Raw genomic sequence first — 14,622 nt, 5'->3', positions numbered from 1 at the left:
AACTTTGTATTCCTTCATCCCAGCATGCTATGGCCCAATAACATGTCCATGTATGAGGTTCTTGGTTATTAAGAAGATTGTAAATTGTTTACAACAGACACTGGATGATGCCGGCGGCAAAAGACAATTGCAATAGGTCACACAGGGGGAGATTAATTCAACACACAACCATATATACTTTATATACTTTTTATCATAAATCATTACATATAATCCTTGTACACATCCATATCAGTGGCGACGCTAACAGGAAATTAATGAATATGCAAAATGGCGTGCGAGCGTCGAAGGGTCGAGATTTTGGTGTTTGGAGGTCCGGGGGTCTCTCCTGGAAAAAAAATATTACGATTTAGAATGGCTGAGATAATTTTTACGATGTATTTTGATGATTTTGATGATTTTGCGAACGCCGAATGCGCGAGATTTTGGTGTTTTGGGGGTCTGGGAATCTCCCCCGGAAAAAATTACGATTTTGATGATTTTGCGAGCGCCGAATGCGCGAGACTTTGGTGTTCTGGGGGTCCGGGGGTTTCCCCCGCGAAAAATATTACGATTTGGAATGGCCAATATGAGTGTTACGGTGTATTTTGAGGATTTTAATGCGTTCTTAACGTGGTAATTTTTCGATTTGCATTTACCTGCATTTAGAAATTATAATTGTGAATGTCGTCATATCATTATGCAACCCTGCTCGATCGTAACATACGACTTCACACCATCAGCACATTGTTGTTTAACTAAAAAAAATAATGAATTGATTTAATTGTCTTGCTTAGACATATAAACAATATAATATTTTAAGAAACATTTTTGAAATAGTAGAATCCCTTGATGGACATTTTTAGTCTAGTTCATGTGTATTTAATTTTTATTATTAAAGGTTTGAACATTACGTGCTTGAACTTTTAGGAAATGCGCCGCAAAGCGGCAAAATTTTCTAAAATGAAGTACGAAAAATGTGCAGGAGGACCCTTTTCTTCCTACGCCCCTGCAGTTGCACATTTAAAAAGTTTAATGAACTTGGTACCCACTACTGACTGATGTAAATCATGCCAATAAAAGATGGATCTTTTCTCTATTTCTGTTATTCTTTACCTTTTTCTTTCCTCTTGGAAATGTTTTATAACATGGGAAAACTAAAAATGAAGTCTATATAGCAGGAATAACAAAACACATAGCCACCTGTCAGCCATGCATGTTTTTTTTCTGATTGGTCACCCGAGTTCGGATAAAGAATGAAACAAATACATACACTGTATATAAGCACCATATATTTGGCCTATCAGGCCCATGAAATCAGCCAGTGATTATACCCATTTACCTTTTAATATATGAAGAGTATTTGATTCAATTGCATCTGTTTCCTATGAAAATTTAGCAAATAATGCTCATAAATGTGTTTCCCTATATAAACTATGGTACAGACCCTATCCCCTGGGGAAAATTCCGAGACCCCAGGGCCATGAAATTCACAATATTGGTAGAGGGCCTTGAGACCTTTCAATCTATGAAGAGTTATTGATATTCTGACAAACAAAATGATACATTTTCGTACGGAACCTACCGAAGCATGATGAGTTAGGTCCTAGGTCCCAATTAACCAGGCGGGAAGCTGGCATGTAAGCACATAAACCCGTGTTTCTGAGTATATGTGTACATACATGTACATGTATGTATTAGATTCCCAAAAAGCTAAGTGGGCTATGCGGAAGCTTATACTATTTGTTTGGAAATAATATGGAAAATAAACTATGATATGATAGTATTGCTAACAATTTCAAATGGTGGAAATGAAACCACGATCTGCGGAGGATTTCCCCCATAATGGTACAAAACACGCGTTCTTTGTAGTAAAACTTAGTAAAACAAGTCACGTGATTATACCTCATTCATGCCATTGGCTGAAATAAATATGGAATTGTGGGTAACTAGTGATCACATGGGGCGAGTTCACTTGAAACTCTGGGGTTTACTCTCGTGACGTAATATTCTAAAAAATATACCTCTTCTCTCGCAAGTTCAACAAAACGGGAAACCCCAAACTCTAGTTGTAAACAAACATGGCCGACCACGTGTTTTGTTTGTTCGGTACGTTAATGTTTGAACTTATCAACGAAGACAGTGATGAATTGCTATGCATTTTAGCAACAAATAGTCATTTACGGGATATTATGCATTACAAACCAAGGCGAGAGCACCTTCCCAGTGTCCAGGGTTATACAGAGACGGTATTACCACGATTTATTACAGAGGATTACAGAACTCATTTTCGTATCAGCAAAGAAATGTTTACGGCAATCATATCAGAAATTCAAGAACCTTTGACATTTAGACATCGCGGAGGCCACGACCAAATATCACCATCTAAACAGCTCTTTATATTTCTTTGTTACATGGCTAATAAAGAAACAATGAGAGAAATTGGACATTATTTTGGAGTTGGAAAGTCATCCGTACATAACACTATCATGCGAGTTGCAGAGGTATTCCTAGATAAACTTTTGAAGGTAAGTAGCCAATTAAATCCGTAATTTGTATCTGTTCCATTTCAAAGGTACATTTTGTATACATGTACATGCATGCATAGATGTAGGTCCAGTGCTAAATATGTAAGTAAACTGACGAAAATCTTAAACCAACGAATAATGACAATAATTATATAAATATACAGCTAGTAGTGACAAACCAATCTAAGAACAAAGAATTAAATAAAATGAGCGTTCTTTGTAATTGAAATTCTCTGCATTTATCGGAATGAAAATCATATCAAAATGCAAATATTTTTAATTATTATTTTCATCTTCAAATCAATTATATAATAATTAATTCCTTTACAGGTTATACAATGGCCCGGCTTTGATGCACAAGAGACCACGGCACGAGAGAACCAATTAAGTTTTGGTCTACCCGACATCATGGGTTATTTAGACGGAACACACATAAGACTTTCCGGTTGTCCAAGAGGGGATAATGATTTTATTAATAGAAAACATTTCCCGTCAATGCAGCTTCAGGTAAATTGATGCTAACAAACTTGCATTCATTTTCTTTGTTTTATGGTGCATGTTTTCTCATCTTTAAAATCAATTATAACATGAATATAAAATAAAAGAGGCACAGAGAGCCTATAATTATTACTCACCTGGTTTGCTATTCCAAGAAATATTCTGTATACAGCTCACCCTTCAGGCCAGGTGAGCTCATAATGAGTACTGCTATCATATTGAGTAAAGTAAAAATGTGTATTGTTTCAGGTTGTTGTCGACAACCATCTGGCTATAATTGACTGCTACACTGGATGGCCTGGCTGTGCACATGATGCACGAGTTCTTCGAAACTCTGGATTATATGATAAAGCTGAAGAAGGAGGGTATCTAGCACCAAATAAGGTTATTGCAGCTGATAGTGCATATCCTCTTAAACACTGGTTGGTAACCCCATTCAAGGACAACGGACACCTGCGCCCAGTTCAGAGACGATTCAATAGAGTGCTGTCCTCTGGACGTCAGGTTGTGGAAAGAGCCATTGGGCACTTGAAGGGTAGATTCAGGAGGTTACAAGAAATTACTGTACACGAAGAGAAAAACATTGCATCAACAATCGTTTGCGGTTGTATTCTACACAACCTTTGTATCCTCTGTCATGACGAGCTAGACCAATATGTGGACAGAAGTAATGAAGATGACAACCACCCAAATAATCACTTTCCAAATATTTTTCAGAACGCCATAGATGGGGTTCATAGAAGGGAACAGCTAATGAATGCCTTGCCTTAAATATACTGTTCTAAATATACTATGGTAAAACATACATTTGTGTGTATTTTGTATCAATGAATTGCATACAGCTTTTCCATACTGTTCAACAGTCAATTTTTGATGTAAACCATACAATTCTTGTGAAAGTTATTGTGAGAGTCAAGATATAACAAACATTTTCTTAAATTCAAACAATTTAATAAAAAACAGTAACAAATGTAAAAATTGCATACTTTGCATCATAAAAATAAATGTATATTCCTGTATAAAAAACAATAATAAATCTTTTTGGAAAACATGGACATTTGGAATACCCGGTATTTGAAAGTTAATTATGAGCATTTTTTATAATGTACCTACAGTAATGTACGATATCAGGTATAGATCAATGGCAATTAAAGTTTATTCAATACATTTGTATTTAAAAATACATGTAGACATGTCTCTTACAAAAGACTGAATGCAAGCAATTTTGATTGTTAAGATTTGTTGAGTCAATTAAAGGTAAGAAAATCACATGTCCTTAGTTCATTTTATCAATTATCAATAAACCACTACATGGATATATACAATGTACTGATAATAAAGTGTTTACCTTCTGAATTCTTTTTTGAACTACTATAATGTACAGAAGATGGAACAGCAAGGTCCTTCCTTTCAAAATTTTTAGCACCAGTATGGCTGAAGAGGAAGAATAAAAAAAAAATCATGATGGCGTCATGGTGACCATCTTTAATTTTGAATTGAACCAAAAAATAAATTGGTCAGGATTACTTCAGACAAGTTTCAACTAAATTCCACAGGTGGAAACTGGAGTAGAAGTTTAAAATAGGGGGGATACACGATGGACGACGACGGATGAATCACGATGGCTGTATATATGTACAATGTCATGACCTATAATAATAATGATATCAAAGAAATCAACTTGACAACAAGAGACCCAGATCTAGAGGATCTGTATCCCTCATCTGGTTTTTAAGTAATTACCAGTATCACAAAAACTTGTGCAATTAGAAATAGCAAAATTTATCCCACAATTTCTTTTTAATAGAATATCCACCATATAATTATGTTATATTTACCATATGATTATGAGTGATATTCAATACTAACTTTCCTTTGAACCAGGTGAGCTAGAACTTTCAACACTTTGTAAACCTCAACAACATGTTGCAACCACAGGGATCTGGCACGAATTTCTACCAAACACGTACTTTATGTATATATAAATTATTATAGTATCAAGGGTTTATATCTGCGGTAGAGAAAAATTGACATTCTTTTAATCTGAGATACTTTTTTTTTAATAAACAGGCTCTATATATATATTAGTGACGCATATCCTACCTTAACGAGAAATAATTAATCTTTCAAATGACTGCTCGATGAGTATTGACCAACATATGGCCTGATGAACAGAGAAATATACCCAAACTAGGGTAGGTAGACATTTCCCTGTCCGGTGTAAATGTTGTCGCCTCTAATAGGTACCTGATAGACCAAGTCAAAATCACAAAATCTATGCTTAACAGTACCCATAACTGTGTTCACCCACAATCTCCCTTTGAAGGTGTTATGTCCCGTACTTTGTAGTAGAAACTTCATGCATTAAACACTGTGTAGCTCATTTATTTTAATTACCACTTTTACCGACCAACACAACACTACATAATTTGCATAATCATGTAATACATTAAAAATATGTTAAATCGAGAAGTGTTCCCAAGAAAAAATGAACATGGCAGTTCTGGTTGAAATAAGTGAGCACCGTGATGTTTAAATGGAGTTTCTATAAAGTATTGCACACAACACCTCCAAAGGAGATTGTGGATGAACACAGTTATGATTACTATTTACCACCACAAGTGTAGATTTTTGTAAATTTGACTTAGTTATTGAAGTACCCCATTAATAGAGCTAGATCGAGGCGATACAACATTTAAACAGGACATAACCTAGTCTGGGTATATTTCTCTGTTCATCAGGCCATATCTTGGTCAATACTTGGCCAATTTTCTTCATCAAGCACTCATTTGAAAGATAAATTATTTACCAAAACAATCATGGATTAAATAAATGTCGGTTTTTACTATACTGTAGAGTTCATACCCTTCATACTTTAATACATATGTATGTATATATCAAAAAAGAAAAAAAATGAAGACTTTTTTTCCCCACATTTAGTTATTAATATATATATATATATATATATAATTAAGGAAACCAAGTCTTCACTTTTTCCTTTTTTGATATTTATACCCTCGCAGGGTACGTTAATTTTTTACTATATTTATATACTGTTAGTTTGAAATTCGTGCCAGGTCCCTGTGGTTGCGACACAAAGTTTAACTGCCGAAATCTTGAACTTGAAAATTAATCATCCGAATCATCATCATCAGTGTTAACCTCGCTTCGAGGCTTGTTACTTTTGCCAACAAAATTTTCAAACACGTCTAGAAGCCTGTCCATTCTTTGCATTTTTTCAGTATGGTGTTTTTTTAAAGTCTTTAACGACATCCTGGTTGTTGTCCTGTAATAGTTTGCCAATATCGTCTTTACTTTTGGGGGCTCTTTTCCTCTTTTGAGTTGTTGCTAGCTTTGGAAGGTCATCAGTACTCGTCAGATTACCTATAGTCACAGGATTTGTGTTGCTAGTGTCGATACAACTAAGATGGATGTGTCGAAGCCTTGTTTCCATATATTTCATTGAATTCTTCATAAAATTTCCACGTTACTCTGGCATTGCCCGTCTTTTTGTTTTTGTCAATAACTTCTTTATATTTTTTCTTGAGGTTCTTCCATTTGTTGATCAATTGGATTTTGGTGACATTAGTGTTTTTTCTCTTCATTTCTGAGGATATTTCGTTCCATAATGTGTCGTGGGCTTTTGAGAGAAAGAAATTTTTCTTCCCTAGCGCATCTAAGATGAATGAGAAGTCTTTCTCTTCTGTGTTCCGTCCATACGTGCATCTGCAAGTATAAAAAGCAATTTGTTAAAATCAAAGTTTACTCTTTGGGAGTTTCTCAACTAGAATAGAATGGAATTCTTCTCTTGACAAGACAACAGCTTTTGAAACTCGAATATATTTATGTTCCCAGTCCTCCAAAGGAACCAAGAGTTCTAAATGAATCCAGACATTGCGAAATTTAAAGTCCCGGCCAGTGTGGACAAAATATTTTCATATTTTCGAGGCGATCTGCCCTTTTGTCAAGACGCGAAAAAAGCAAAATGGGCAGATCGTCTCGAAAATTCAACAATATTTTTTAACACAGCAGGGGTGTGTAAGGGAAGCTCACATTGCACTAGACAATAATGTGACGTCATAAAATACATGCATGCGTAACTGCGGCGCGTATTGTAGATGAGTGATCAATATTGTGCACGCATAACGACGTTTCATGCGATGATGTCGCAATAACAAAACTGAAAACCAAGTGGAAATTTCATCATTTTTTTTACTAAGTATGGGAGAAAAAGAATCAAAGATGGGTCTGTAAAGTGGACAAGGTTGAGATATCCCTGTTCAAATCACTTAGACCATGTAAGATTCTATAAGTCCCATACTGTTAGAATTACTTCTTTGTCCTATATATACGACTTTAAGTAATTCGTATCCTACAGACATATGTCTATAAGGATCAAGTGTTGAAAATAACTGTTGATATACTTCCTTGACACCATATATATTTTATCTATGTATATATTATAATTTGTACAGTATTTTATAGATATCGTCTTCTGTATTTGTCTTATATACAGATTTATCATTTTGTTCCCTATGTAATCTATACATAATTCAACAATTTTAAATCATAATTTTCAATATTTACCCTTTGGCGATTTTTAGTATGTGTTTATGGTGTCATAATTGATACTTTTTTGAGCTTAAATTGTGTCTTGTTGCAATTTACTTTGAGTGTGAAACGTAGCTTAGGGTGGACTAGGACTATAGCCTTAGATTCAACTTAATTGGTAATCTTAGGCTTACACATTACACAAAGAGCTACACTACAGAAATCAAGGATGCCCACCAAAGAATGGATTCTATACCTGGCATATGGAAAGAGGAAGCTACTAACTGATACACACCACAGTCATGGAGATTGTAGTTCTGATAGCCATATGATTTCTCCCAGTAAAAGCCATATATGTCCTTGTTATTTTTTGATGACTCGAATTTTTATTTAACACTAGTACAAATAACCAATAAACAAACATTAATTTCTTTTCAATACGAAATTAACATTTATTGTCTCACAAACGCTTATTAGGTTATAGTGACAAAATTAAGGGGCATTAATTAATACTGATGTATATTTTTGCACAAACGGAACAAGGGCCTGTATCGATCACCTGGTTCATAATGCCAAGTAATGTTCCAAGACGACGGGGAGGCTCGCCATGACATAGCTCACTGGTCACTTCAGGCCAGACACAGGCATTTGACTCCATACATATTTTTTCTCTATAGGCTATATATACATGTATGTAAATACTGTGTTAAAGTAGTAACTCGTCCTGGCCATATAAACACTACCCAATTTCAGAAAAAGTATAGATTATTAAACAAAACTCAATAAGATGTGAGAATTGGCAATATTCTTAATCAACAGACAAATAATTTATCTTTAATAATGTATTCTTCTGAGATTTTACAATTGATCAATATCTGTTGCCAGTTGCGATATTTTGGTCCCAAAAAATACATTTCTATTTTTAGTAGATTTTTTTTTTCATACAGGCGAATCAAATGATAGTTATAAACTTTTAATTTGAGACACAGTATAATATATATAAATATTTTATATATAAAAAAATATATATCTATAGAGCCAAATCGCATGTGGGGCCAGGTGAGCTAAAATATATAATTACTTAGGCCTAGTGTAACATGTATTTTCTGGTACAGTATTTCTGATATTAAACATCTCGCACAGCATCACATGGGGATACCTAACTCCAGCTGATAAGTATAGACCTCAAATGAAGTATATAACACTGATAATCCAATCGGTGTCATGTAAAGGTTGTTATTTACGCGCACCATGGGCGCTGCATGTTTCACACGTGCAGGTGCATGAAAGTCTGCCAGTGTCTGATCACATAGTAGCCATAGGTCTACTGTATACAGCGAACCGAGGCGGATTTGAACGATTTACCAATATTGCATCAGTAAATAACTATATTGGCCTAAGTCTCAATTATGTCTCGAAAAACAACGCCAAAAATCTTCTACATACAGTTTTACTCAAGTTATTATTTCTGACCTACTCTAGATACTCGCACTTAGACCTATTAGATTTAGGCTTGTGCGTACTGAGTGATATGCTTCTGCCTTCTGTATAAACATCTAATTTTAACATTTAAACTAGACAGCTCCACCACAAACACAATTTCATATTAATATCTTTGGAGTTTGGTAACGAGACTAGGACTCATCAGTGGTATGATGCCATAACTCTAATCTTCATCAGTAACTAGGAAATACCTAACACAAATACTAAAATATTGGACACTTACAAATGACTCTTTCGTCCGCACTGGTACGTGCTATGATCTGCCAATCTATTGGACTCGCGTCTGAAACCTCGGCAGCATTGGGTGGGAATGAACTCGTGTTACAGTAAACACTGGTCTAAATTACGTCATTTGGAGTTAAAACTCGCGTCGTCCAATTGAAAAACCTCAGTAACTCGGGTTAACCTAGAAGTTTTTCAAGTGATGAACTCGCCCATGAGTTGTGTGTTTTACTTCCAAATAGAGTGATTTCTCTGAACCTTGGTATTTATACATAATTAGGCCTTTTGAAGAAGATCTTATTTTCTTGTGTTATATGTATATGTCTGAACCCTAAAGCAGGTAATAATATATATAAATATAAATTTAGAATTCTACGCGAATTTAGCCGGGAGTAGCCGATCTTCGCTGATTTTGATTAGACGGTTAGAACCTATTTGAATTGGTCAATTCGTATTGTATCTATTTATTTATAAACGGGAAAAATGGCAGTTTTTACAACTCATTTCAGTTCATTAATTTATAGTAAAACGTGCATATGTGCAACGTCAAAATGTGATATGCATGCAATATTAATAGCATTTTGGAGTCTAATAATATTTTCAAATAAGATCACTTTTTCCGAAGAAATGGCAAGCAAACTATCACCCATATTTAGAAGTAAACACAAAATCACGTGATCACTAGTTACCATAATACAATTGTATATTCCGGCCAATGGCATGAATGTGGTACAAGCACGTGACTTTTTTTTTTACTACGTTTTGATGACTACAAAGAATGCATGTTTTTACTACGAAAAATAGATGCAGATGTATCGCGAGTTGGGAGTTTAAAACCGCGTCCCTGGAGGATTTTTTAGCCCAAAGGTTGTATCTGACCATTGAGACCGTAACAAAATTTCGTTGTGCCTTGATATAAGTGTATCGAGGGATGTAAATATTTATGTATATTATATGGACAGGCCAAGCTAACAAGTGAAGCTGGTTTCCCAATGTGTATTGTGTACCTGTACTGTGACCTTTATGGCTTTTAAATTACGTAACTGGTATTTTTCGGGATTCACAAGAAAATACAACATAAAAAAATCTTTTTGTATTTTTTTTCTCATTCATTCTTTTTAATATAGTATAGTACGGTATGTACTACATGGACTTGGTACGAATGGCAATCAAACAAAAACACACACAGAGCTTTGAAACGAATTTTCAACACACGGTTATATATATTAATAATTCGTTGTACACTTCCTTAGCTCGGGCTAACAGCTACGTACACGCAGGCTAGTTTCATGGCCGGGGTGTGTAGGATCACATTTTTTTTTTTTTTTAAATCAAATAATAAAAAACGGTAAAAACTTTGTGCTTTATGAAGGGTGGCCTTTGATTTCCACTTTCAAGACCAGATGTCGACATCTTTTAGTTTAGATGTATCGACATCAATAACTGACAAGTCGGTGTCACACCCGAGCATAAATCACATTAATCGCCGAGTTACCGACTGTCTACATAAATACTCTTGAATCATTATGTGGGATTGGTACCATGTGTGCTCCGTCGGGTACATATTCTTCTGTTTATGTCGACAATCTATTTATGATGTCGACTTAAAATGCAGCTAACGATGTCGACAACTTTTAATTCGGTACAAATCGATTTCTATGTCGATGATGAGCATTCAGTTTTCTATGTGCAAAGATTTATATCATGAAGATCAAATCATCGGCTTATAACAGGCATAATTTTTCGGTTTTCGTCTTAGGTTGAAATCGACAACACGACAAGTGTGACATTTTTACCGCGAATCGTTTATACACGTTGATTTTGAAAAAAAATACCAACGCTAATTAGCGTTTTTGTGACAAGAACATTACTTGTCGTGTTACGGACTTTCGCGGTTCTCAAAACGCGAGGTGTCGACAATTTTGTTTTGTCTTCGGGATCTATTCCATCCTTCAGTTCATATATAGATCACAATGACCACTAGGATTACGATTTTACCGATTTTTGATTATGGCCAAAAGGAAATGGAAATTTGCATGTACACTCTAGTAGAGTCCTGTTTTATTGGCATAAATCTGCATCTAGCCGACTTACGACTTAATGATGTCGACATATTAAGGCATATATAAGAAAAATCATTCTCGGATACAGCATGTCGACTTTTAAACAGAAGAATATGTCGACTTAAACCACATGTATTTTTTTGTCCAATTATGATTATTTAAAATGAAATAATTATAGAAGAAAGTCGGTAATCGGCGATGAATCTTTTTTCGCTCGGGTGTGGTCCTTACCGAAAGTTGTCATTGTATTGTATATTTTCATACTCACGACATCTAAACTAAAAGATTCGACATCATGGTTTTGAAAAGTTAAAATTACAAGTATGAAAAGCCACTCTTTTCATGACGCACTGTGTATAGGACCAGTTGAGAAGGTGATCGAATTGTTAAGTTTAATGGTGATAGACGACAAATAAAAGTGATGTTGATAGGTCACCTGCCTGGGTGACCACCTTATCCTTAATAGTCCCATGGCCTGTTAATCTGAACGTCCGTTAGTCCGAACGACCGTTAGTCCTAAGGCCCATATGTCGGAAAGTCTGATAGTCCGATAACCGATATAAATGTACAGACTTAATTACAAGACTCAGTAGTAAACTTGCTAAGATATGTGTAACTCTAGATTGACATCATCTCTATGTGACCCACGGATGATTGCACTGCACTACGCTACAATTATCACAAATGTAACGTAGGGTCACCGACAAAAAACGAAATGAAATTGTGAAAAAAACATAATCTTGCAATACATGTACGTAAACGTATCCGATATGAAAGAGTGTATATTTACACTGCAATCCTGGTTATTAGTTTCCCTGAAATTACCATTATGCGAACCATTTTCATCATTGAAAAAGGAGAGAATAAACAAGTAAAAGGAAGCTTGAAACACAAAAATAAGTCGTGAAATACATATTTCAAACATGTAGGCAGGTTAGAATTGGTGATATATATCATCCATTCATGCAGCCATGTTATCCCTAATGCAATCAAATTGCAGTACACATAAGCTTTACATTAGGCGTATGTTTGTAAGATAATTCATAAAATGTATATTTATGTGACATCTTATAAAATGTAAGATATTTTCTATCTCTTTATGATTTTTTTTTTATTTATAATTTTGATTTATTTTTTATCATGCAATGCTCATTGAAGAAATCACAACTTGCCGTCCATAGAAGTTTGCAGTTAAATAATTTTAAAGAATTCCCGAAAAATGTATTTATCACAATTTATTGAAAACATGTCAAATTATAAATTTACATGAAGAAAAACAACTACATAATTGCAATATTTTCTAATTTTCGGATTAACGGGCCTTCGAACTATTAGGCCTTAGCGGTTCAAGTGACCTTAAAATTAACAGATGACGTTTACTGCTTACTAATCAGACCATTATTACACGATTATCATATAATAAACAAATTATTGAAATTCATAGTTCAGAGAAAAAATACTTTGACAACTCTTGGTAAAGAAATTGCTAACAAATATCTTCATCTAGCTACAACCACATGCACACAATTATTTTCATAAGCAATCCAATATGGCGAGTGTTATCCATTGTTTGCGCATGTGTAACAGGAAGGCGACAAGTCGACAACTCGACAACACGACAAGTCGACAACACGACAAGGCGACAACACGACAAGTCGACAACTCGACAACACGACAAGTCGACATTTTACCGCGACAACACGAGATTCTGTACGCGCTAATTAGCGTGTTTGAAATGTCGACTTGTCGTGTTGTCGACTTGTCGTCTTGTCGTGTTGTCGACTTGTCGCGGTTCGAAAACGCGACAAGTCGATATTTTAATTGTTAAATCTCGGGTTGTCGCAGTTTGAGACCGCGACAACTCGACAAGGCGACAACACGACAAGGCGACAACACAACAACACGAGATGGCCGTAATCAGCCACCATACAAATCAGTGTATTACATTTTGACATGACGGAACACAATCAACATAGCATTAGTATAATACAATCAACACAACATAAGTATAATACAGAATTTAATGGACTTAATTGATCTAATTATCACAAATAAATTTCTCAGTAAACCTGATAAGTTGCGAAAGAATACGTACGTTACACAGTGATATTAGACCTTTCATTTTTGTTAGATTAGAGTTCGTAAAATAATATTTTGGTATATGCATTTGCCGAATTTGATAAACTGATATGTGAGTACAATTAAGTAAGTAATGAAATTAGTCACCAATACCGTTAGAACAAAGGGGACAAATTCTTTCATTGCGAGGTATATTAGTCCATCGTCCCGTTTCTTTGGGCAAATGTAAATTAGAAGTACGAAATTTAACAATATTTTTTCTATCTTTTTCATTCAGTTTCAATATAATTCTCCATTTGAAAATCGTTTTTGAAAACTGTATACATTTTACCTTTTGATGACAAATTCATATCATTAAACCACCTTTGAATAAATTGATCCTGAAGTATTTGTTTAATGGTAAATTTTAAATATATTTTGTTCAATGTACAAGATTCCTGTATATTCCATACAAAATTTAAGCCTATCTCATAAAAAAATGTTTCGCAAAAAATCGATCCATTTAAAACTTATGTTTCCATTTACATGCAATTGGTACATTAGTTTGTATATTTTGCTTGACAATTTATCAGTGGAGATTAAACTATACCAAAACAAGACCATTCTACACTTCACTTCAATACTCAACGGATATCTACCCAATTCACCATAGACCATAAATTTTGGTGTACTACGTCTCAAACCTAAGATACGTTTACAGAATTGCAAGTGAATTTTTTCAATAATAGTAATATTCTCAAAACCCCATACTTCAAAAGAATATAAAATGCCTAAGTATGTAAAAGATTCCAATATTTCTAATTCTTCGTTGCAAAATAAAAAACGCAAACGTGTTTGACACTTCCGTTTTGAGAATATAACAACTTTAGTTTTTTGCGTATTAACCGTAAGTTTCCACTCATTACAACTATATTTCGAACATATTCAATAAATTCTGTAGTCCATCTGCTGATTCGGAAATAATAACAGTGTCATCAGCATAAAGGATAAGAAATATCTTCATAAACAATCCAACATCATCACTCAAGCTTTTCAAAGTTTGGAGACAACTGGCGTAATTTTCATGAAAAAAGTCTTTTAAATCATTTAGATAAATTGCAAATAAAAACGGTGGCAAATTTTCCCCTTGTTTTAGACCAATATTACAATTAAATAATCCTGACAGTTCATTCCCTTTCTTGACACACGCATTCGTGTTG

The 14,622-nt window shown here is 34.6% G+C and overlaps 1 protein-coding gene across 1 annotated transcript; it reads left to right on the top strand.

Annotated features, from left to right (window-relative positions):
- Positions 1-1,989: 1,989 nt before the first annotated feature.
- LOC138310478 (uncharacterized) lies at positions 1,990-4,274 on the top strand. The gene is made up of 3 exons (XM_069251704.1): positions 1,990-2,507; positions 2,838-3,014; positions 3,255-4,274. Exons 1-3 carry the CDS (start codon positions 2,061-2,063, stop codon positions 3,774-3,776), a joined length of 1,146 nt encoding a protein of 381 aa, XP_069107805.1. The 5' UTR covers positions 1,990-2,060; the 3' UTR covers positions 3,777-4,274.
- The last annotated feature ends 10,348 nt before the right edge of the window (positions 4,275-14,622 follow it).

The sequence above is a fragment of the Argopecten irradians genome, chromosome 16 (genome assembly GCF_041381155.1).
Source record: "Argopecten irradians isolate NY chromosome 16, Ai_NY, whole genome shotgun sequence".
Lineage (NCBI taxonomy): Eukaryota > Metazoa > Mollusca > Bivalvia > Pectinida > Pectinidae > Argopecten > Argopecten irradians.
The sequence above is the reverse complement of the archived record's forward strand: the minus strand, read 5'-3'. Positions and strand labels throughout refer to the sequence as shown.

What these genes read in the sequence shown, in the direction of transcription:
- LOC138310478 (XM_069251704.1), top strand. Translation starts at nt 2,061, where the DNA reads ATGGCCGACCACGTGTTTTGTTTGTTCGGTACGTTAATGTTTGAACTT. An exon ending in TCCTAGATAAACTTTTGAAG is followed by an intron (nt 2,508 to 2,837) that starts GTAAGTAGCCAA and finishes ATTCCTTTACAG; the next exon opens with GTTATACAATGGCCCGGCTT. An exon ending in TCCCGTCAATGCAGCTTCAG is followed by an intron (nt 3,015 to 3,254) that starts GTAAATTGATGC and finishes GTATTGTTTCAG; the next exon opens with GTTGTTGTCGACAACCATCT.